Raw genomic sequence first — 25823 nt, 5'->3', positions numbered from 1 at the left:
GCATGCATATACATTAAGGAAAAAACATTTAGGAAATAACTGCATTATAGATAGAAGTTAGCATATAGATTCCAAGTTTAAACAAATAGACAAATCAGTGGCCATTTCTCAGAGTAACGCATAGCCTATCTGATTTTGTGCAGTTTATCAACCTAATGGTATCGCAAAGGACATAGCCCATATCTCCACTAAGATTTAAGACAGAGCTGCCTTAACAAGTAGAAGTTTCAAGCAGAGGCAGAATAACAGGACAGATATGCTGGTAAAGTGTGGCAAATAAAATGTCTGAGCTGACCTGACCTGGTTTTACCACAATAGACCTATTGTTTGGATTCAAAGTGGCTATAGTGTAAAAGTGATTTTATGCACAATGGCATTAACAACATTATAATATCATCAAAGCCAAGGGCTTCACTTTGTGTTGAAAAGTGGTGGGGACATTTAACATCATATTGGGGATGTGACAAAACACTTGGTCCACTAGAATATTGGAGTTAGGAGAACAAGACAACGAGATACTCCAATACTATTTAGAATAAATGTTCATTGATGAATATTCAATTGGGGGGGTCTAGGGGTCCTAACCCATAAGAATTTGAGCATTAGACTCTTAATTTCCTGCATTTTAGAGACATTTTATGCAATTTATGGTGGAATTTTTAAAATGTATTTATATGAAGGGAAACAGATTCAAGTGGCCAGTGACAAATCAGAAATACAAAATATAATCGAACACAACGCAGTAATCAGCAGCTTGTTTTTTTAGCCTAAGTGACTTTTTTTGGAAAAGACAGAACTGTTTCTTCTATTTTCAAATTGCATTAAATGTTTTCTTATTGTGCAAGTAAACCTTTCTCATAGAATTTTTGTTATTTAACATTTCTTGTTGCAAGCCAATTTTCAGAAAACATTTAGCAAATGCTTTCAAACAGTGGTGGGGACTAAATCTGCCATTTTAAAAAGTGGTTAAAAGAATTTAAAGAAGTTTGTACACACATGCACACACACAAGACTTGTCAGATTTCATTAGATTTTATTGATCTGTGTAAACTCTCTGCAAAATCTTTACATGCAAAGTTATTTGCAAACATACATATTTCCAGTGCATGCACTAACTATGTACAAATACAGAGATAAACCAGGAAACATTCCACTAAACTGGCAGACTCAAGTAGAAGACAGCTATGAATGTATCTCAGAGAGAAGCCTGTTTAAAAAAATATTGATTATAATTTATCATGATCATCATCAGATGATCGCAGTAGCTAAAGTAGCACAGCATAGGGCAGTATGTGATGCTACTGGTGGGTCTTTGAATCACTGCCACAGTGGGGTTGAGTGGCAGAGAAGAACAAGACACTGGAGAGATTTGAATATGTATATACAGAAAGCCTCATTCAAAGAATGAGATCCACCTCACTATCTGCTGCTGATAGAGATGAAAATTTTGTTGGTGTGCTCAGTTGCTTATCAGTCTATCTGTGGATGCGATCAGTTTATTCAGATTACACCATAGTCACCATAGTCATGCAGAATATGGCCTCTTGTATACAAAGTATTAACAGGAATGTTATGGAGAAGTGTAAACATTAATGGAATTACAATAGCATTAATTTCTTACTAATATTTATATATATATATATATATTATATATATATATATATATATATATACACATATATCTTGAACCACAAGACACTTCATGCATAGGATTTTTGTTTTTGTCTTTGTTTTGACATTGGAATAACTTGCAAACAGCTGTATAAATTGAGGTCATTCCACTTTGTAAGGTGTGCTTTCCTTGGTTTGCTGTAATTAGTGAACAAACACACACTAAAGCCTTGAATGATTGGGGTGTGGCAGAGGGGAAAGAGCCCTGCTTTGTGCAAAATGTGCGTTGGAGTAAAAGCCGGCCATGACTCCTCCAGACACGGCAGTCACAAGCACAGTGCATGCAGGTAAAGCTGCACATACTTATGACATAACCTGTTCCACCTTCTCTCTTTGTTAAAGGGGGCAGCCACGCGGTTTAGGGAAACATGTGAGAGATCTGGCCGTGTGCATTCAGTGTAAACACTACAGTAGAAAACCTCAGCGTGACCAAGTGAGCCCCAAGCTTCTGAAGAGTAGAGGTAGCAGGAGGAAAATTCTTTTCCTGCCAATTCTCACTGTAACTAAGAAAAATAATTGTTCACTTTTCAGTTTCTCCAATTACACAGTTAATACTTCCCCCAAATCAAAAGTCACAGCTTGAATAAACATACATAAAAAGTCCGAATATTTCACTAGGTGTGCTATAATTTTAAATCACAAATTAACATCAACTGATAAAAGATTCATCCAGCTCATGGTCCACTGACTGATGAATCATCCGTGTATCAGATGTCTATCCTAACCTGAGCCATGTATCAGTATGTAAACATTTTGTCATGGAAATATACAATATGTTCAAGACAGTGGGCACAGTTGAAATATTTAAAGGCGCAGCTGCATGTTTTCTTATGTCTGTGGCTTCGCATGCTTATACAGTTCAAGTGTTACACTACAGCATGATGTAATCACACGACAAATCAAATAAATAGTATCCTTTCAGACATGAGCTTAATCGAGGATTTTATGACTTTGAACAATGGTTTTCACTTCAGGTGACATAACAAATTGCTATTCTTGTTCTGTGCCAGTGCAATTCAAACTTCATTTTCTTTAGCAAAGAATGGGTCAAGTTCAGCACGCTATATAACATCACCGATGGGCATGATGGTCCTCGTGCAGCTGATCGTTGACAGATGTCTTGGTTACATTAGTAAAATCTCTAATTGATTTATGACATGATTTGTCCCAGAGGCAGATTAAATATCAGCACAGGCACATACATTGTTAGTAAGAGGACAGGAAAGAAGAGTATACTATCACAGAAAAGGAAGAGAGTAAGCCTGTGTGATGGTCAGGTAGTGAAAGAACAATAACATTAAAAAAAGTGCAGTTAGGAGATGAATGCAGCTCATGCTGTATGGGGGGGGGGGTTAATCACTAGCAACATGATTCTCAATATACAAGGTGTGCCAACGCTCAATCTTCTTGTCCTTGTTCTTCAAACACTCATACCAGTGCTTCAGTCTCTCTCCTTTGGCAGAGATACCTAGCTGACACCCACCTGTCAGGAAGGAAGTGAGGTGTGAGCAGGTGTGAATTTCAGTTTTTTTATTCACCAAAGCACTGACACCTATCAAATATTTACCGATGTAGTCGTTGGACTTCCCAATATCATAATCCCACACAGAGATATCTAAGGTCTTCTTGGCCAGTTCACTGTGTTTGATGTCATAGTTGAATTCCTGAAATTGGATTGAGACATAAACCCATCATTTTAAAAGCCACTTCCAACATTTTTCATAGCTGTAACATTTTCCAAATTGCAAAGAATGCAGTGACTGGGTAATAATTTGGGGATAAACATTTTTACCAATTGAAACCTTGAACTTTATTACAAACCTCATTAAACTCTGGGTTTAAAGTCCTCTTCTTGATTTGTGTTTTGCACTTGCCCTTCTTCCCCATGTCAGGTTTCAGACATCTGTGAATTGTATAGAATAAAATTTATGCCATTCTAGAGTCATACACTTGCACTTGCACTTGTCTACATGTACTTCTCCATCCTGCTCTACCTACATTTTGACATATGGGTCAGAGTAGCCATTAGCATCCATGGCAGCCAGGTGAACGCAGCGCACAACTCCCACAACGAGACGGTTCGTCTGGGTGTTGTACATGAGGGAGATCAGAATCCGACCCGCTCCTCGACCTCGCCGCCATCTTTCCCTGACTGAGAAAGAGCAGGGGGGAGGGGGGGTAGTTTAGTGGGATTCAAGAAAAGATTTGTATGAACTACTGGAGGAATCTGTCATGTTCAGACATGCTTGGAAATAAAAGCGTTGCCTCATCTTCGTAGAGAGCGATGCCTCTGGCACCCCCGGCTGTTGCAGTTCTCTTCGTCTGTGAGGGGGAATGAGATTACAGCAGGTCAATAAGAGATTCAGACAAGGAGAACCAAGCATTGTTTGAATGTAATTGAGTTTCACTCACAGGGACAACTCTCTCGAGACACACGTTGAAGTTTTTCTTCTGGTTCATCTTCAGTTTCTTCAGCGCCACTCGGGTTTCCCCAATAAACTCATTATGTCCGAACTTGTCTTCATCACAGACAGACAGCCTGTGGAAATCAAAAGGGGAATCTTAATCACACGGACCTGTTCCACCTTTGGTCTAACACACAGTCAACTAAGGTCAGATTGAGTTATAAACAGCTGTTGCAGCTAAGTGAGGAGTTGAGTTTGACTGCCTGAGTGACAGTATCCACCTGAGGGTCTTGCGCTGCATGTCCTCATCGGTCAGGCCGTGGTAGGTGAGCGTCTCATTCCAAGCAGGGTTGCGGGTGTTTCTCAGGGTCTTTGTGCGCAGCTTGTTAGACTGTTAAATGCAGGGTAGATCAGGACATGGAAATGGAAATATCGAGGCAAGTTACCACTACACAATCTCTCACACATCTGTGGTTAGTGCTATTTTATCACAGGGAGTATCTACATGGTGCTGCTTCCCCATCAAAAAGTGTTTTTGTAACGCAGTCCTGCCCCATTCTCCACTACAGCACAGTGTGATAATACTACACTAACAATGTACATTCATGACAACTCTGACTTTATTTATAACCTCTCCGTATGTATGTATTTCTCGACATCATCCCAATCCAAATTTTATGATTTTTGTCCATTCAAACCACAAGGTGTCAGGCTTGAGCTGGCAGAAAGGCCTCTCGTCAAACCACTCTTTCTTTTTAATTAGATATGAACATAATACATTTTTCAAAAGAAGCAAAAGCTTAATGTAGGGAGGGTTGTTTTACCTTACTAGCCCCTGGCAGCAGATGAAGCTTGACATAAGGATCTGCCAGTCCGTTTGAGTCCATGGGCTTCAGTCCCTGAGGAAAAACAGTGCAGCCTGTCCGTCACATCATCATGAACAGTAGAGAGCAATTAAGCTAAAGTGCCATTCAGGAGCATTTAAACACAAACCACTTGATTGTAATTGTCCCTTTGTGTGAGAGAATGAGGAGAATAGTGGTACCTTTGCTTTGAGGATGCTACAGTGGAGGCTGTTGCTTTCCTGTTCATAGAGCAGACTGAACTCTAGAGAGCCCAGAGTGGCTGAAAGAGACACAGACCAGTCATTACATTAGACTACAGAGAAACAGCAAATTAGCTCTTGAATAATTAAGAGTATAAATACATGGAAATGGAAATCTTGTAGTCAAACAACACACAACTTGTGAATTGAAGTGACAATAAGCACCAGTCAAGAATGGATAGAAAGGATGAACAAAAATTCTAGGGAACACTCACAGCCTTCTATTTACCTTAAGTAAACATCAGAAAAATCTTATTAAAAGCAGGGGCATATAATATAAAATAAATCAAATAAACACTGAAGTCTCAAAGGAAGACATTCAGAAAAGAAGGTTCTGGGTAAAAAAGAAAAATACTGAAAAAGCTGCCCACACACATTTTCTTTGGAGGAATTTCATTGCCTAACATAGCTGTTGGGGGACAAAATAATCAGATGTCAGTTGTTAATTTTTCTTATTTAACTTGTCACAATAACACTGCTAACATGCTGATGTTTTGCAGGTATAATGTTTACCATGTTCACCATTTAAAATGTTAGCATGCTAACATTTGACTTAGCGCATGAGGCTGAGTGGAATCCCATTAGTTGCTTGCAGGGCTAAAAATGAGCAGCACATCATCCACCTTTATTTTATGATCAAATATATTAATAGATTTGATATACAACAACACACACACACTTTTAGAGATCAGACTTCAAATAATGATTATGAGACTATTCAGTCAAATTCAAGTCTTAGCAGAATGTTCTGTTATTTAACCCTACCCAACTAAATTATGTTGAACAGATGTTATGCATAGTATATTCATTTATTAAGCTACAACAACCAGGACTTGAGAGGAGAGAGGATGAGGATCTTGAGATCAACAACACTGAAACCAGTCAGCACCTCTGGACTTCACCATCATATCTCTATAGATGAGAGCAGGCACATTGGTAACCATTGGTATTTCTGCAATTTTCACTCCGAACAGAGGGGATTGGGTCAAACACATGGGGATTCTTTATCCTGTTGGCCCTTTTGTATCTCAAATTATTTGCACAGCTCCATATTCCCAGACCTTAATAAAACAAATTAACACCCAATCCCCCAGAGAGAGAATAAAGGCTGTTGACGCTGCAGGCGCAGAACATGACTGGCATGTCACCATTCCCATCATCAAAATGGGCTATATGAAAAAAACTGTACAATTACATAGCTTATGTGTCACTATTGGTTTACTGATTCACATCGGCCTCTCCTGTAGATATTGGTTATCATGCTTATCATATGTAATTTTCTACCCAGGTCCCAGAATAATATTTACTATTTTCTAGGACAATTTAGCAATTTATAGGTATTAATTATTATCCAGCAGACTAAAAGGCAGAAGTCAAGCATCAACATGGTATTACTCAGAATCCCTAAGGGGAACAGAGATGCTGCTAAATGAAGGTAATCAACGCCCAGTAAGAAATAAGAAAGAAAATAGACTCATAAGCCACCTTACTCTATGAGAAGAGTGAGCAGATGGTGTACTCACTGGCTTCATCAGAGTCATAGTCATTGGCCTCCTCCTCCTCCTCAGCTGGGGGAGGTTGCTGCCGGGCAGGAGGAGCACTGTAGGCAGCGGGCTGCCTCCTGTCCTCTCTTGCTGCAGGAGGAGCTCTCTGCTCAGGAGGAACTCCACCAGAGGAGTAAGCCCCTCCATCGCCTGCCACTGGACATGCAACCACATTCAATTATCTGAGACTGCACGAAATAATACCACTGGGAATGCAATTTTTGGTTAAAGCTTGGGCACTGAGGACATGAGCCAAGGATTGTGTCCTAGCTGTCTCTCACCCTGCTGGGCCATGGTTGTCGATGCAGCCGGCTGTAGTCTGGAGCTCTGGACGGGCACCATCTTTTTCATCACCACTGGGCTGCCCTGCCCCGCCTCTTCAGAGCCAGCCCCACCCGCGGCCATGCGCACAACTGATGGTTTAGGGGCCACAGGTGGGTAACTATCACGGCCCTGTGGCTCCGGTCCTAAAAATAAGTATGAATAACATAATAATGTAAAAACTCAGACGCACACTATACATGAGGGAGACATGTATAACCACTTCAGGCTCCCACTGCAGTGGAATCTGTAATACTCCCTAGTCTCTCTGGATACTTTTGATGTTGCAGCTTTTTTGTTGCAAATGCACTGACCTACATACGCTACAACAAGCTGTGGCATCCGACTACTGTACATGCAGCGGCTATATATTTTGCCTATCTGCTCGAGCTACCCCTCTCTTTAATCGGGAAATCAGATTGCTCAGGTACTCAAGCTAAATGTGTGAAATGATACAATGTGACCCATCATGCCAGCACCACCTGGAGGCTCATCCCATGTCACAGCATGCACCTTCCGACAGCTTAATTGAGCTCTTCATCCCCTTCCTCTGCAACAGTGGGCGGTACAGCCAAATTTGGGAAGCAGATAAAAGGTGATAAAAGGTTTGAAAAAGAGCAATGACAGGTGGGGTTGCAGAAAGACTAGTGTGCAGATGCTGAGCTGATGAGACTGAAGAGGTCGTGCTTTGAAAAATTGTTTAAAGTCGAAATGAAATTAAAATTCCACACAGGGAGTGTGATTTCTTCACTCCTCATGTTACTCTGATTCCACGCATTATCCTGTGTCATGATTTGAATCATGAGGTCATCACCATATCTGGACCTATGAAAGAAAGACAGCTACACAGTCTTACAATGCAAAGTAGTCTACTGGTCTAAAAGCAAACCATCTCGCATCGATCCTGGCACTGATCCAGACTGTGATAAATGTCACCTAGGACCAGCTAATCTCACATGTTTTGGACTAGTTTTATCTCTATTTATTTACTGTAAGTCTGTAGTTGACTCACTCTCAGCCATCATCTCTGTTAACATCTATCCCTCACCCTTAGTTGGCCTGTTTGGTATCCTACCCACTGACCATTCACTGCCGTCCTATTTTGTTGACCTTGTAGCTTTTCTCACATTCCTAGCGAGGCATGTTATTGCACTGAAGTCCTGGTCCTCCCTCTCGAACCCACTGATGAATGTTGCATCCCAAAGGATTCCCTATCCTTCGTGAAATGAGAGAAAATGAACCACTCCCTTCGTGGTTTTAATGTAAAATTTTCGTTTAATTTAATTTTTGAAACTTGTCAGGTCCCTTCAGCTGGCCTGTACTGCAGCAACAACCTGAACCTTCTGGCCAAGTCACATTTTCTCCATGCTATGCCATGTATGTCTAGTATGTTGTCTCCAAAATGGAACTTTGTTATGCTGGTATTGCATTAATTCAGGCTAACTAGCTTGCACTTTCTGAGCAGAATCTAGTTAGCCTACCTTGCTAGCATTGCAAGTGGAATACAAACTTAACAACACAATGGTTCTTCCCAAATGTTGAATGTTATATCTTAAATACCAATATCAAACGCTTAATGTTTGTAGACTATACAGTACAGTGTTCTTGGAAATTGACAGCATGTCTCCTAGCAACACAGGCCAGATGTCAGTCTATATTTCCATAATAGGTCCAAAATGTGGTTATCACTGTCTGAAAATATTCTATTCTGAAAAATGGAAAAATATGCTGCGGTATGTAGATTAGTGCTATAGTACAGTATATTTTAGTTGGACTTTCAGCACTTTAAGTTTACTACTTTGGCAGATCCCTTTTTTAAGCTTGCCTGAAACTTGCTGATCAGATGCAGGAGCACTATTCTGAGGGAGACATAATTGCTTTGGACAACAATCTAACAGATCATTCAGTTAATCAAAAATGGTGATGAGACCTGTCACCTAATGTAAAAATTCACACTAAAGCCAAAGGGTCAAATCTTGTCTGTGTCTACCTGGCTGTTGTGGTTGGTTTACTACCACCCTGGGCCCAGTGGTTGGTGGCCCCTGGTCCGGGAACCCCTGATCCGGGGCACCTGCCTCTCTTTGTTTAGATAATGGCATGGGAGATGGCAGGAAATGCTTAGGAAAACCTTTGAAGAACCAGGCACCAGACCTCTTCCACACCTGAGAAAACATTTATGTTATAGACTTTCAGCAGACAGTTTAACTCCTTTATTTGTCCACTGGCGTAAAGCACTCACCTCTCGCTGTTCTCTACAGATCTTGCATAGCCACACAGCGCGTGGACGACTGCTACACTGTGTACCACACTTAGTACACATGTTCTGCACAACAGGAGAAAATAAAGATTTCCAGCTGCTTATCATTTTGTTATTACAAATACACAGCAATCCTGTTTTCTCACCTTTTGTGTGAACTGCAGCAGAGAGAGTGTGTTGTTGTTTTTGCCTTGTAATCATTGGCTGGCTCATTACCTACCTTTTTGCAGTCCTCACACACCACTGAGCTGACTCCAGGTGAGCCCAGCTGCTCCCCACAGAGCAAACAGCGGGACTGTCCATCCCCACACACAGTCTTCTTCATGTCGTCCAGACGGTTTATCAAGCGCCTGCAGCAGCACAGGGTGAAATCATACTTAAAATGTCACTGTTAATTATCAATGTATGCATGTCACTCTTGTTTTACAGTCTCTCACCCAATTCTCTCCTGCTCCATGGCCTCCATTTTCTCAGCACGGGCGATCACACTGTTAATAATTTCTTTCTCTTCATCTGTCAGGTCTGGACCAGGACCAGGGCCTGGCTGCATGGTCCAGTTGCCCCTGTCAGCCAAACATATTCTCTAGTTGTGGATACATTGCTTCCATGATTTTACTACGTGAAGTTACAAAGCAGATATGCATGATGCAGATAACAGAGGTGGAGTAGGAGTTTGTCTACTTACTGCTCTTTATCCCTGTGTCACAGATCACACATCAGAGGGATGTAGGTGAAACAAAGGAGAGTACAGTGTAGGGTTGGTAGACTTGTAGAGAAGGCTAACAAAAATGTTCTAACAATTGTGCTTACCCAGCATGCATGCTCCTCTGCCTGTCGTTGGACACCAAGCGATCCGAGCTTCTGCTCATCACCGTGTCCGTCATGCTGCAGTATCACAGTCTGCAGGTGGACAAGAAAGAACAAGAAATAGTCAGACAAGCTCATTAAAAAAGAGCTCTTAATTTGGGTGGGAATTAATGGTTTTGCTAAGTCTAGTCAGAAACCATCAAATTCATGACTATGTTATGTGTCTTGAGTCCACACATTTAGAAATCCTCCATTCTTATCTCATGCAGCACTGACTTAACTGCCACCACGGGCTGCTCTCTCATCAAATAGGACATTTTGTACAAATTTGTATTTGTAATCAGGACACTGGTGACCTTAAATTAGCAAGTCACCAGATACACTTCCTTTAATTGCCACACTGCAATGTAGGCCTAAATAAGGTAGCTAATGATGACCTTACATAAAAACCAAAACTCTATTATAGTTTCCATGAAGCTAATCACCCCCCCCCATCTACTTTCTTTCTATGAATGTACATATTAAGCCTGAAATAGCAACAACATATCAGCTACCAATGGCAATGTAGGCACGTTTCCTGGTGCCAAATTTACAGCCCAATCAGTACCATCTCCTCTTGCCAAGATTGTTTCATCAAATTCTTTCCACAGATATATTTAAGCAATAAATGGACACAGGACAACACTGCAAAAGGCATTACACAAACAAACAATACAAGCCGAAACTACGCTGACATACGTCGGTTCTAGCGGGGGTACAGCTGATTAGTATGAGTACAGCAAAGGAAAAAAAGCTTATGGCAAAGTAAGCCGGTGCCAGTAAGGCGGTGTGGGTCGTACATTTATGTGTGCTTTCCATGCCAGGGATAAAAGATAAGGTTGTACCAATTATTTTAGCAGTTGTGAGCAGAACTGTAAGGAATTTCCTCCAGTTTGTGACTCTACACGTATCAAAGAAACAGATGGTTCCATACAGCAGGACTGTCTCAATTATGCTTCGATACAGGAGGAGGAGGAGGAGGTGAGTTTGTACTGACAAGGATGACTAAGAGTCTTTGTCTCCAGCATCTGATTGTTCGTGGTGTGTTGGTTGGAACTGAGGCTTTTATCCAAAGTGATGTCTGTGTATTTACAGTTCTCAACCACTTATACTCTTTCTCCACGGATGCTGGTGGGACGGTGTGTGTAGTCGGTCACTGGGGGGGTTGGCAAGGAGTTTATAAGATCTGTAAGAACGAAAACAGGACTGGATTAAAGAGTCACTGTTGCTGAGGAGTGTCTAAGAATGGCTGTGTCATCGGAGTATTTAAAAGTACGTGATGACAGGAGATACGCTTTTGCAGTCGTTTCTGTACATGGTGCAAAAAAAACAAGCTGAAAGCCCAGTACTAATGATGACAGCTGGAAACAGTGAGTTGTCAACTGTATCCATGTGACACACCAGCAATGTGATTTAATCTCAAACCGACATGGTAAAGATGATACAAAGATGTCAACAAAAACTACTGAGGCGAGTGTCCATTGGGCAAGTCTGCTCAGTGTGTGTGTGTTTGTGGGTGCCCCTGCGCAATTGACTTAGAGCTGCTTCAAGTCTCTGCCAGACAATACATGGAGTGATGCTGCGGCAGCCACAGCTGGAGGATACAGCCGTGTATGACCTGAGGGGAAGTACAAGCAGTCAGAAAAGACCAGTGGGCTACGAAAAGGAGGTAGTAAAAGCCTCTCTGGAGTTTCAAATGTCCAGATTTGAGATGGTGCAGGATGAGCAGAGTGCAGGTACTGTATTGGAGAGAGTGGGTTGATACAGTAAAGAATGCATGATGATAAGGCTTAAAGGAAAATAAGTTTCACTTGTCTTCAGCTTTTCGCAGCAGCAAAATTCAGCCCTACCAAACCTTGGAGGAATTGAAAGACGGAGCAAAAGGGAGGGGTGCGCCACTGTCTCCCTCATTCAGCTGCTAGTATTATACTGCGTAGTGTCAGGCTACATACCTTTTGAGCTCTAATCTGTTACTGCTCTGCCTGCGGGATTCACAGAATAACAACAAATTTGCTGCGCTATCAATAGACACTCTGGGTGTGGGCTTTTCCCTCTGATGCTGCTGCATCTAGCCAACAGTGGCAACACAGTCCCCGGGGAGCAATGTCTTTTTCCACTTTTCAGCAGCACTCTGACAGTTCAGACGATGCTCTGACTGTACAGTACATATCATATACACAAGGCTCTCTAGCTTGGCCTTCCTTCACTTGCCAAAATGAGTTATCCCACTTTTGTCTAACGTGATTGTCCTGGAAAGGTGGATGGAGAGAGACAGATGGGAGGGGGTATTTAGACTTGGGCTGGATGATCACTGATTCAGAGGAGTCAGAGCTCTCTGGTGCTGAAGATAGACGTTGCTGCATCACTGAAGTGGAGTCTTTGCTGAGGTGACAACCCAATTAGCATTCAGGCGATAGTCTGAAGGATCGTCTGCACACTTTTCTCATAAAGAGCTGTCAGTGCAGGCTTTGATGCTTCAGACATAGAAAGGTACAGCTTGGTTTCATCTACTGTGCAGTCAAGAGAGGGATTTGTAACTTAAATAGTTTCAAATGTACATATTCAAAACTGTATCTGAGGCCAATTATAATGGACTGTTTCGACCAAAATGTCATTTTAAGCCTCGTTATTCTGCAGTTACGATTACATTAACCCTCAAACTGTCGTCCTCTGCGCTGTTGAGGTTATAAATGCAACTAATCTGCGTCATCTGTGACTCTGCCACAGTCATCTTGTAGAGGTTTTCCTCCCATATAAGATGACTCAGTCAGATGGTGAATTCTCCTCTGGGGAGCAGCAGATATTTTCCTCCGATTTCATCTGATGTCATGAAGCCTCCGTGACGTTGCTTTTCAGACGTGGCGATCTGTTAAGTGGTTCCCAGAAGTGTGCGAAGCAGTCACACAATAGTGTCTACAAAAACACCAGGCATGAATAGTAACAGACTGTGTGTGAAAAACCAGAATCTGCCCGACCAGCTAAGTCATCCACCCAGCAGGATCTCTCTTGTATAGAATTTCCTATGGAGGTGGAGAAGACCAGTTTGGAAACCTGTGTCTCCTCCTCAAGGCCTGAGGGGATAGTCAATACAAATTTGCATCTGTACATGTTCAGGGTTCTCTGCATAAACAACTCCCAGAGCACACCCTACACATTTTCCACACATCTGTTTTTAGAAGCAGAGCTATCTTTCTCCCTGGATGCTTGAAGTGAATGCCAGTCCACACCAGTCTTTAAGTCTAATCAGGCACTAGCACATATTAATGTTGTTATGTGACTTTCAATAGCAGGTGCATGACTCATTACTGCAGAACATATGACTGGAAAAAGGAGTAGACTGGAATAAGAGCAACTTGTTATGGTCGACAGCTCAACATTTTTTTCCCCCAAGATTCTGGTACTTGCTTGTCGAAACAAGAACTGAAGAAAGCAGGGGGAGTGACAACAAGGCAGCGGGGCATTGATGGATGGATCCAACATGGATCATTACGGATACAGCACTGAGAGCTTAAGTGGGGGTGGGGATAGAGGGAAGACAGTCATTTCCCTTTTACTGAGATAAGCAAAAAACTTTAAAAATATAACACAAAGAAGCGAGGCTTTACTCCAATGTTGTCATGTTATCATCAAACAATTTGTGCTGTAACAATAAGTCGATTATTAAACTGACAGGACATGATTGGTTAACCTGATTTCTTTTACACACTGCTATGTGTCCTATTTGTAAATGTATTGAATATAATGACATTGAAACATTGGTACTGCACTTGAATTCCAGGGCAACAATTCCCTTGCCATGCTGTAAGAAGGACATTTCTAAAATGGGTTAATGAGAATCGGAGATCAATGCCTGGTCCCACAATTGGATTCTTTCATCAGGCCTCCATTTGTATAGTGATGCCTCAGGCTAAAACTTACTTATGTGTAATTGAGGTCGCCCTAAAGCTCTGCTGTAGCCACCACCTAATCATTCACCAACAACCCTTACCATCGGCCATTGCCCTGCGGGCTCCGATCAGCACTTTCTTCAAAAACATTTTCGAGTTACAAGTTGCTAGAATTAATATTCACGTCAGCACAGCATATCCACCCTACCAATTATTTAATCATCCTGGTGAAAGCATACCCATTTTTAATCAGGTTGCTGTGTCCATTAATGTTTCATCAGCTGTGACACACTGTGCTTTTTCCTATTAAAAGACCCAATAACCTTGCAATCCATATACAGTTTTTCACAGTGCTGCGAGGAACTAGCTCAGCATGTTTTAGCCACATACTGCCTTTTGTGACTTTATGTTCAGAATTTATAATGTTGTGAAACTATGAACAACATGATTACGGAAAGCAAAATTAAAATAATGATTCGATTCAAGAATAATAATTATCCTGAAGCACGGATGTTTGGTATAAAATTAATGTGTCCTTGTCATTTTTCTATACTGTCAATAAAAGCCTACAAAATATAAAAATGGTAAGAAACTGTGAAATACATACATCTATTTAATATATATGCTTTAATGTTAAAACTGAACAAAAATCTAAACAGCTGGATTAAATAATTATTTAATCCCAAATATTCTTCCTCTACCATCTGTCCTGGCAGCAAAACAGCCTAAGATCCTCAGACAGGAGGGTCTTGGCTGGTCTACAGTTTCAACTCAAGTCCCGTGGTGATCTGGAAAATCATGCCTGAGCAGGGAAGACAGAAAAAAGGATTGTTTATTTCTATTTTAAATCCCACTTTCATCTATAAATACAGACTTAGTTGAGAACCATTTTCTGAATATTAACATTTAGAGATATAAAAATATTTTGGACAAACAGAAGCCAATATTAAAGCTGTATATATATTACATATCTACAGCTGAGTTTGCTGTTAGTCCACAAGATATGCAAATCATGCTACAATCTAAATTTAGAAATCTTTCATGTCAAAAGATGGCCACAAATAATCTTCTTATATAAAATGGTGACTGTAAAAGTAAAGCCCATTAATAAGTTTTGCTTTGTTATTTTTTGAGTTATGAGCCATCTAGAGACCTTCACTAAAATGTTCTAAAACTAGCTGACAATACCTTGACTCACACGTAGGCTACATGTCATCTAAAAGTACAACCAGCTGCTCCCTCACATTCTGTGGTGACACGTGTGGGCTGGTGGTTGGTGGTGCTAATGTCAAAAAGAAATTCAAGGTCTGTGCAGACAGTTTTCTTAGACAGTAAAATGTCCAACCTTACAACTTGTACCAATACACAGCTGAGCAGGCCTTAAACGCAATATTCAATGAACGATTGGAGTGCAACCAATTTAAAAGTGGTGATTGACTTTATACTTGGTAGGAAAGGACCAAAAAACACAACGTAGCCATCCACTCCCAGTCGTATGGCACCAACTCCATCTATCCGCCATAAAGGGACTGTGAGATGCCAACATAGCAACACACTGAGGCCTGGACCTGGGCAAAATCGTACAGCACTGCACCAAGAAGCCCTCCACTGCAGAACGAAAACATCACTCAGCATTTCTTAATTATTTACAACTACCACCCCTTTGCTTTTCACCTCTTTAAGGCATTAGTGCATGTTTTATGTACTCGGATCTCTATCAGACTTTATGTACAGAACAGTGGATTTGGGGACAAAATGATCACAGAGGGCCAGGCAGATTGAGCAATGACTGAACTCTATTTTGGGAAACAGCAAGGATGTGTGTTAGCCTTTTTAGTTCTGTGGCATCAACAAATTATCCATGTTTTCAGTCAGACAAAGGCGTTGACAGGGACCATCTGTGGAACCATCTGTGAAGACTCTTCACCTCACTAATGTGCAAGTGTTGCACCATTTCAAATACACACAACTACATCCTCTTGGGCAGGCATGTCTCCAGGTCCCGCATCGCTGGAGAACAAACAGGAAAGACCATCCAGTGACCAACAAGCTACCGTGCTGCTATCCTGGCCCTATCCAACAGACCTAAACGGGGTGGGTGCTGTGCTGCGTCTTTCATTCTTAAATCAACACGATGCACACTGAATTAGCAGTCCATACCCTTTAGGTCTCATTTCCAGCAATCGTCCTCAAACGCAGCTGGAAAATGTCTGCTGACGCACATTTTAATGTAATTCAGAGACTTCTTTAGTCCAGGCCTTATTTTAGAACTATTGAAGTAAATGGCTATCAGACGTGGAGCTCTCAATTAACTGCTCTCCACCAAGAGCCTGCAGTAAGTCTCAAATTTGCTTGGCTGATGGTGATTCATCTCTGTATGCCCCAGAGGTAAGAGGTGGGACTTTGAGAACTGGCTGCTGATGCATTGGCCAGACATGCTCCTTCAATTTCCTCCCATCTTATCTGAGTACTACCAGACAGGGGCATTAAATCAGAGCAATAAAGGTCTGTTGTAAAGACACTATGCATGTATTTGCTGCTAACCGGAAGTGACCAACCGCTGGTGGTCTGTTGAGATAAACTACACGGTTCTTAACATATAAAGAAGCAAGTCAGATCTCCTATCAATCCCTCAGTGTGATGGCCATGATTCTGTCTCTTTGTTGCTCCTCTTTGAAGATCTGGCACAGTTCAGCTGCTGGATATCTGACCCTCCCTCTTGTCCCACCAGCAAACTAGCAGGTACAATGCCCCTGGGTGTTTTTAGCAGATCTCGGTTGGCAAATGAGAGCCCATTCTTTTCTGGCAACACTGCAACAACAAAAATAAGCTTTGGCCCAACTTCTGAGACAAAAAAAAACCTTTTGGGAAGCTCAGCTATGTGACTTGAAATGCAAAGTTTGTTGATTTAGATTATTTAACTCACTGCTGTCTTGGGGGTACTTTGTTTAAAGGCCACATTAATTACGACTGTCTTTTCCAATATGCCACAGTGTTTAGGCAGATCTAATCACCAGTTCCAGAGAGGCTGGTGAATCGATTCTCATCCACCTTTCTGATGAGAATTTGAAGATGAAGCCACTCCCTTCTGAAGCTCCGCAACAAATCGGGAGAATAACATCTCTCATACCGCAAATATAGAAATATGCTCAAAAGCAGTTCTCAGATACCAACAGAGATTTAGAGTCTAACATATGATTTGGGTTCTAAGCTCCATATATGGATTGTGAAGAGCACAGAGGAACATAGAGTCATGCACCTTTACCAACTGTGGCCATGGTAACAGCAAGATCAGAAGACGAGAATCAGAATGATTAAAAGCTCTGTGTGTGTGTGTGTGTGTGTGTGTGTGTGTGTGTGTGTGTTTGTAGTAGACTATATTTGTGCCAAATTTCAAAACTCGGGTCACTGTTGCAATGTTAGTATCAGTGGATCACCCCCCATTTTAATAAATGTAGTTGCAATTTGTCAGAAATGATACCTCGTTCTTAACAGTCATAGTTGAAAAGACAGCTGAAAGGAGGACAAGATGATGCGACTATGGGTACAGTAGCTGTACATCCTTCAGCTTTAAATAATGCAGTTAGCCTGCAGAGCACTTCATTCCTCCATCTTTTTTCACCTTTTCCCTAAATACCCATTTTTCCTAGTGCACTCAATCTCTCGTTTTCTCTTGTTTCATGTGAAATGCCCCAAAAAATCCCCCTTTTCTCTCTTGCCTATAATTCCAGTGGTTTCAAATACAGAAAGGAGCGGAGTGGCGGAGAGAGAGGTACCAGCATAATAAGGGTGTCGTCCAATCACTACTGTGGTTGCTCATGTGAGAGAAGGCAGCTGCAGATATCTCTCAGACCGTTCATTCAGTCTTTTCTCCCCTCCCCCCATTTAATCCCCATGCCTCAGGTCTGTAGGCGGAGTTGGAGGTGGTGGAACTAAGAGGCGAATTCCCAGCTTCTTTTTTTCTGTCATCATTCAATATTAAAACAAGAAGCAATAAACCGGTTTGGTCCAATAAGTGTCTTTACAAAACACATTGCGCTGACCCACCGAGTGTGAAAACCCACGGGTGCAGGACCAGATAACGTCACAACAAGTACGCTGAATCACCTGTCCTGTGGCACAGCTGGAGTTGAGAGCTGCCCTGCCCACATCAGCATTTGGAGGTATCAGTGATGTTTTCCTTCTAGTCTACAGGCACATCAAGCCCCAGTGTGCGCTCCTAAAAATCCTGCAGCAACGCCCAGGGACGCAACCACACAATCTCCCACATGACTTAGGCTATCAGGTCTGTTTTCTTATATCAGATCTGCAACAAGGAAGCGCCCGTGTTGCAGGAGTGCAGCCAGCCACAATTCTTGTTTTAATTCATCTTAAGGGTAATTTAACACCTATCGAGCTACACCAAGAGTTATATTTATCAGCCATTCATGAATAAACTGAGTACATGATCCCAACACCAAAGCATGCTGTAGTAAATCTATGCAACAATCCAGAAGAAGGTAATTAGCTTTATCAACACCTCTTGCATGTATGACAGGAGCATTCTGCTGCAGAGCAATATTTTCAGTAAGACACGTTTTCGCTAAAACAAAGGAATGAATTAAATGTTCATTTACAAAGGTTAATAATGAGCAGCTTGCTCCATGCATACGAAGTTGCATTGCACAGTTACCAATGTTTTCATTAAAATGACTGAGTAAGTTACTGGCTCATAAAGACAATGAAAATGTTTTCCATCACATTAATAAATAGCCCACGGGCAATGAAATGTGTTCCCTCATAAGAGATCATTTCCAGCGTCTCTCTTGTGAATGAAATGCTGCATTCATTCAACTTGTAAATGACAAATTCTAATGCACTGAGTCACTGACCAAACGCAATAACCGCACAGTGATTTTGGGTTAAGGATTCAATGTTTGAAAATCCTTCGAAGGAGCTCATATAGCCTACCTGATAATCCAGCCCTGCTTTTTCTCTCTCCTCTCTCTCGGGGAGCTGTCAGGAAATGATGCGGACTAAATGTCTGTGCAGAGCTTGGGCCCGACCACAGAGTCAGAGTCAGTCATTGCGCATGGTGCCTGTCACCAAAACCCGTGCTTTTTATTTTTTTTGCCTGGAAGAGTAGTTTGTTGCTAGAATCACAGCGGACCTCCACAATGCGTGGGGAACTCGTTTTCCATCCTGCGTGGAGGACAGAAAGCCCTTGGTACCCTGGGAAGGAAACCCCTGGATCTGAAGTGATAACATTGATGCCCAAGTGGACAGTCATCATCTAATCCGATTGTTTCTGTAACAGCGCATAGTGTCTGAATTTGTCTCATCATCCATGCAGGCCTATTGAGAAATAACTATCATTTTAAACAAGATCAATTAACTGTGGTGATTCATAACAACGCATTGTGGTATTTAAACATAGCCTACACATTACAACAAGATATTTGGATGTTTAAAGTGTTATTGCATTTAAATGCAAACGTCTTTTTAAAAAACAAAATGGAGTTAATCTATTTCTTTTTCTTTTATCCCACAGAAATATCCTACTATTTGGGAGCAAATAAACTACTGCGTTCCACATTAACAATAGGCTGCTATATCTGCATGTTTCCTATATGATGATAGAATTTGCTGGAACTTTAATATAGTCTAATGTTTTGCAGCAACGATTTAATCTCCAAAATCACTGAAATACTAACGTCAGTGTCTCAACTGTAAGAGCATACGTCCGCTTAGATTTTTACTGTGGCGACATCGCGCCATCTAACGGATAAAGTATTTATTGCATCGAAGAAAGAATATAATGAGCCCCTTTAGTTTCATTACAAAATATTTTATATATAACATCAGTGGAATCGGTACAAACATGTAAAAAAACACCACTGTGAAAATAATTTGGATTTAGATTAGAGGCATAGTTTTTAGTGGCTACACTCTGGCTACATCATAGACTGTATATAAAAAGGGCTACACCTACGTACAGAAAAAGACTGCAAATGAAACAAGAGGGTTGTCCCCTCCTACTTCCGTATTCGTGTTCCACATTAACAATAGGCTGCTCTAATATGTATTCACTCTGATTTCTCGTGTTGAAGATACGTTAAATCAACCGATAGTCGTATGCATGTAAGACGCAAAACAAGATTTTGGTGAAGTTGCTTAACGACTACTCAGTAGGTCCACGCAAGCGTAACACGCAAACCAAAGATGGATAGCTATGCTGTTAATATAGCTGGTTTCCGACCACTTCGTCGGTTCATCGTTATTTATGATAATTTCAGGCCGTTGTATTGTTGATGTTCTTCTTTTATACAGTCTATTGTTCCGACTAACGGACAGGACGTTTACGTACGCCAGGACTTTCGTTTGGGCTGTATTATGGCGTGAACCATCTTGATATTGTATCTTCTTTGGTTTCACCCAACGCTGTGGTCACCTGATTTGTTGTGTTGCCGATGAAGAAAGATGGCGGCCCACCTGTCGTACGGTAGAGTCAATTTAAACATTTTGAGAGAAGCAGCACGAAAAGAGCTTCGAGAGTTTTTGGACAAGTGTGCGGGGAGCAAGGTAATGAACACACACACACGAAAAACATGGCCGATGCAGCGACGTTAATCTCTTCAGCCTTAATGTCATCGTGGAGCTGTCAATGGTCGGCACGTTGAGCAAAATACACAAGATTACAGGTTATGTTTGAGTGTGAATATATTTAGATACATCTCTTGACAGTGAAGCTACAGGCACATCCGTATATAAGTTGTGTTTGTCCTTTAGGGGGACATAATCACTTATTGGAACCATTAGCTATTGGCTAAATCATAGGTAACACTGACAGTAAACATTTCCGCATACACATCATTTTCAGGTCTTGCCACTGTCTTTATTATGCCCTTGCTCTTTAGGCCATAGTTTGGGATGAATATCTGACTGGACCTTTCGGACTGATAGCTCAGTACTCTCTACTGAAGGTAAGTGCTTTCTGTGCACAGGTGAGGTATCTGGCGTCAAAGGCATATTAATGTACCATATAACACAGGTTAGGCTTAGATATCAATCACATGTTGCATGTTTGTTACTGTGTTTTTCAGGAACATGAAGTGGAAAAGATGTTCACCCTTAAGAGTGGCAGGCTTCCCCCAGCTGACGTCAAAAATATCATCTTCTTTGTTCGTCCCCGACTGGAGCTCATGGACATCATTGCTGAGAATGTATTCAGGTCTGTGTATATGTCTCATTGTCAAGACCAACAGTGTAAACAGTCATGAAGGCATTTACCCTATATAAGACAGTCAAGCATTTTCAAGTCCTCTCTATCACTTTGAAAAGTGATGCAACATGTCCACAACGTGCAACACTTTTGCCTTTGGATTGTGCACCTTTTTTAGTGAGGACAAGATGCATTCGTCACGAGACTTCCACATTTTGTTTGTGCCTCGGCGGAGCATGCTGTGTGAACAGCGGCTGAAGGAGCAGGGCGTGTTGGGCTCTTTCATCAACATTGACGAGTATATCCTAGACCTGATTCCCTATGATGGTGACCTGCTGTCCATGGAGTATGAAAGTGCTTTCAGGGTGTGTTGAACTTGTACATCCCAGACATACAGCATATTAACCACTCAGCTGCTCTATGAAATGAAGAATCTGTATGTTATAAAGTGAAGATTTAGATTTCAAATCAACAGTAGTTTTTAAACACTTTCAAACATCACATGACATGATGATAATTGTAAGGAAATATTTTGAATTTCACACCATTTATTTATAGATGTGGTGTATTTGTAACTAGTCATTATGTGAGTTTACTTTCTTTTTGTCTCTTACAGGAGTGCTACTTAGAAAATGACCAAACAAGCCTTTACCACACAGCCAAAGGCCTCATGACCTTACAGGCATTGTATGGCACCATTCCACAGATCTATGGGAAAGGAGAATGTGCACGTGTGAGTGTGGTGGAAACATTTTTGTATGAAAACTCATGATCAGTATTAAAATTAAAACTGCTAATTGCACATGGACAGAGGTTCAGAAGAAGTCAGGTGGATGAATTTGTTTGAAAAAAATAAATCCTCTGCTCGTTCTCAGCATGTTGCCAACATGATGCTGAGGATGAAGAGGGAGTTTGCCGGCAGTCAGAATCAGATCCTGCCCGTGTTCGATACTCTGCTTCTTCTGGACCGTAATGTTGATCTGCTCACCCCTCTGGCCACACAGCTCACCTACGAGGGTCTCATTGATGAGATCTACGGAATCAGTAATGGTCAGAATAAACTATGACTCCTTCTCATTATGTGTGCATGTTCTAGTTATCTTACATCTGCATATATGTATTTGCCCTTGTATTTATTCCTTCTGATTCACAGGTTATGTCAAGTTGCCTCCTGAGAAATTTGCACAGAAGAAGCAAGGTGAGGCGAGTAAAGATTTACCCACAGAGCCCAAGAAGTTACAACTCAACTCAGCAGAGGAACTGTATGCAGAAATACGGGACAAAAATTTCAACGCTGTTGGAGCAGCGCTCAGCAAGAAGGCCAAAATAATCTCAGCTGCCTTTGAGGTTGGTCTTGTTGCTCTGGCATATTTGCCTGCTCTAAAATGATTATAGTGTATAAACAATGTTAATGTTACAATGGCTGGTACTCCCAGGGAGCTACATGAGATCAGTTCCAGACATCCCAGCAGATCTGATGTGATTGTAATCTCTCTGGCATTTTTAACCACAAAGGTCATATAAGAAATCTATGAGGTTAGAGATAAGAGAAAGTACTAATTGTTGAAGCAGAATGCTTAACAACATTATTACCATTCTCTTATCAGCTCAGAACTCAGGTACAGTCATTATTATATTTATATTAACCGAAATGACATTAGTAGAGATTGATAATAAGCAAAATTATGCACCATCAGAGGTGTTCTAACCCTGGAAAGCAGTGAGCATGAGCAGGCTGCTCTTTGCTAATGTGGAAAGTCCACTTTCCATTAGAAAGGTTTTCAGGAACATAATTGATTGTGTGTCTGTGTGTGTTGACATTGTTTAGTATAAAGGGAAGTTGTGTAGATTGACACCAAACTAAAATATTTTATTGTATGTTGTGTGGGGTTGTAGTTAACTAAAAAAAACAACAACTGAAGATGGATCTCCAAATATAATTGGATAAAGGCTGATCAGCTTCCTAACCTTGTTTTTGGTACACTTTTATTGTCTGCCATGGCCAAACTGTTTTACATCTAATTTAATTTGTGCTGTATGATTGACTTTTTGTGATAATTGGATTCCACTATTTCAAAAGCTGCAGTAGTAGACATATTAACCATTCAGCAATTATAGTGATATTTTTTGCTTTTCAGGAACGCCATAATGCCAAAACAGTGGGGGAAATAAAGCAGTTTGTGTCTCAGCTGCCTCACATGCAGGCAGCACGAAGCTCGCTGGCTAACCACACTTCTGTAGCAGAGCTGATCAAGGACATCACCAGTGCGTAAATAACCTCTTTCACTTAAGCTGCTTTACGTTTGTTCTGTCTGCATTTTGGAACGATTCTCACACCATATTTTAATATTTTTATTTTTAATACATTACAAAATAAAGCATTGTGGTTTGTGAAAAAATACACATAATCTTGTTTTCTTTTAAATAACATTGTCCACCAATTTAAGGCAACGTTTGCAGTGATGATATAAATCTTTTTCATTTTGGAATAGCGTTAAAACCTGTGTTTTATGTCTTTTATTTCACCTGATTTTAAGGACTATAGAATCACGTATTTTTTTTTACAACATTGAATGTATAAGGTGTCATCTAAGTTTATAATGTCTCATTTCAGCATCGGAGTCCTTCTTTGACAATCTAACAGTGGAGCAGGAGTTTATGACTGGAGTCGACACAGACAAGGTATTCGTCATCTACCTATTGTTTTTCCAAAGCTAATCTGTCATAAAATGATTCCCACATGAGTATGTACATAGATACAATAGTTTCACATGATATTTCAAAAGTTGATTAAAATACGCAAAATAATCGCAAATGCTTAATTGCATCTGTTATTCAAGGTTTAGTTTCACCTGGGCTATTTTGCAACAGTGATTTATATGTTTTATCTATAGCTTGACTATAATTCTGATGAAAGTTATTTTCCATCCAGGTGAACACATATATAGAAGACTGCATTTCCCAAAAGGATCCTCTAATAAAGATTCTGCGTCTGGTGTGTATGCAGTCAGTCTGCAACAATGGCCTCAAGCAGAAGGTGTTTGACTATTACAAGAGGGAGATTCTCCAGGTACGGTCAAAGACGTAAAGATTTCAACAAAGAAAAATTGTTGTGTATTGCTGTGTACTTTCTAAATAAAAATAAATAAAAGAACACAGATTACTCAACTGTATTTCACGAATAATTAAAACTGGTATGTGACAGATTTTTCTTTTTTAATAATGCCTGCTTTGGTGTCTCTTTTGAAGACCTATGGATATGAACATATACTAACATTGAACAACCTGGAGAAGACAGGTCTTTTGAAGCCACAGACAAGCTCAAGGAATAACTACCCCACTATTAGAAAAACCCTTAAACTGTGGATGGAGGACGCCAATGAACAGGTACGACAATTATGAAAATATCATATCCACCTTCAACACGTACATAATGAGAATAGTTTACTCTTGCATCCTTTGCACTCTGATTACTGCACTATTTGTCAATATGTCTATATTGTTTTGTTCATAGTGTGTATATTAGTGTTGTCTACTCTGTAGTTCGTGTCTGATTTTATTATTATTATATTATTATTTTATTATTGTATAAGTAAGCACATGTGAGCAATGTACAATCCTGAGTCAAATTCCTCGTATGTGTACACATACCTGGCAGTAAAACTGATTCTGATTCTGAAAAGAACTACTTTAAGGATTAAACCCATGCACTTTTGAGCGTTTGAGGAGGACCTTCACGTCTTTGGCCGTTTGGTTTTTGATTCCCCCAGAACCCCAACGACATCTCCTACGTGTACAGTGGCTACGCTCCACTAAGCATCCGACTGACCCAGGTCTTGGCCAGGCCCGGGTGGCGTAGCATCGAAGAGGTGTTGAAGATGCTTCCAGGCCCACACTTTGAGGAGAGACAACAGCTGCCAGCCGGGCTTCATAAGAAACGTAAGAGCCAATGCAAACTAGGTCTGCTATTTGCCCCACTGCTCACTGAACAGAATAAAAGTAAACGACCTCCTGCCTGCGAAGTGTAGATAAGACACAGGCTTTGTTTGTGTTGAGTCAAGCGCTAAAAGCAGCAGATTGATGGTACAAAGTGGACAATACCACAGAAGCACTGTCGGTGTTTGTGTTGAAGAGAAGCCTAGATTAAAAACACAGTGACCAGTGCTTTCCTTCAGTTTTCCTCCATCTTTTTGTAATAGCGGTAGTAGGTGTTCCACTGATGTGAGTAATGAATTTAATTATACGCTCAGATTGAAATGTGCTAATTAGAACTGAGCGTTTGGGCATCAGACGGTTGACTTGTTTCTACATGCCTGCCTTACAATAGATTTTAAATGTGATAATAGAGGACTCTAATCCAGGGGGAGGGTGATGGCTAAATTAGTGTTTTCACATTTCAAAATATGGTGCTTTAGCAGAAAGGACTTGGCACTTTTCCATTCAGTTGTATTTTGTTTAAGTGGGCGATGGAAGAAATTTGATGGATTTACATAATATTCCTTTTTTAATTCATTTAACTTTTACATTTTGTATACATCTTTTACAGGCCAGCAAGGGGAGAATCGGACAACGCTGGTGTTCTTCCT

The 25823-nt window shown here is 40.9% G+C and overlaps 2 protein-coding genes across 2 annotated transcripts; one reads left to right on the top strand and one right to left on the bottom strand.

Moving 5' to 3' along the window:
* Positions 1–2597: 2597 nt before the first annotated feature.
* On the bottom strand, positions 2598–19246 carry LOC119881925 (rabphilin-3A-like). The gene is given in 19 exon segments (XM_038692001.1): positions 2598–3154; positions 3239–3335; positions 3493–3574; positions 3670–3793; positions 3796–3823; positions 3937–3993; positions 4084–4210; positions 4358–4467; positions 4901–4975; positions 5122–5201; positions 6705–6881; positions 7007–7192; positions 9037–9208; positions 9286–9369; positions 9524–9653; positions 9741–9866; positions 9989–10000; positions 10114–10203; positions 18987–19246. Coding segments are annotated over 18 exon segments (1872 nt in total). The 5' UTR covers positions 10188–10203; positions 18987–19246; the 3' UTR covers positions 2598–3023.
* A 1202-nt stretch (positions 19247–20448) lies between these two features.
* Positions 20449–25818, top strand: LOC119881924 (vacuolar protein sorting-associated protein 33A; the record flags this gene model as incomplete). Its single annotated transcript, XM_038692000.1, has 13 exons — positions 20449–20597; positions 20933–20998; positions 21119–21246; positions 21416–21602; positions 21854–21970; positions 22113–22287; positions 22391–22584; positions 23376–23502; positions 23852–23919; positions 24170–24307; positions 24487–24624; positions 25008–25176; positions 25784–25818. Coding segments are annotated over exons 1-13 (1644 nt in total), but the record flags the coding sequence as incomplete, so codon positions are not given.
* Between the last annotated feature and the right edge of the window lie 5 nt (positions 25819–25823).

The sequence above is a fragment of the Micropterus salmoides genome, unplaced genomic scaffold (genome assembly GCF_014851395.1).
Source record: "Micropterus salmoides isolate LMB-PRFRI ecotype aquatic unplaced genomic scaffold, ASM1485139v1 Ms_hic_scaffold_2804, whole genome shotgun sequence".
NCBI classification, from domain to species: Eukaryota; Metazoa; Chordata; class Actinopteri; order Centrarchiformes; family Centrarchidae; genus Micropterus; species Micropterus salmoides.
This window is presented reverse-complemented; position numbering and strand designations above follow the sequence as displayed.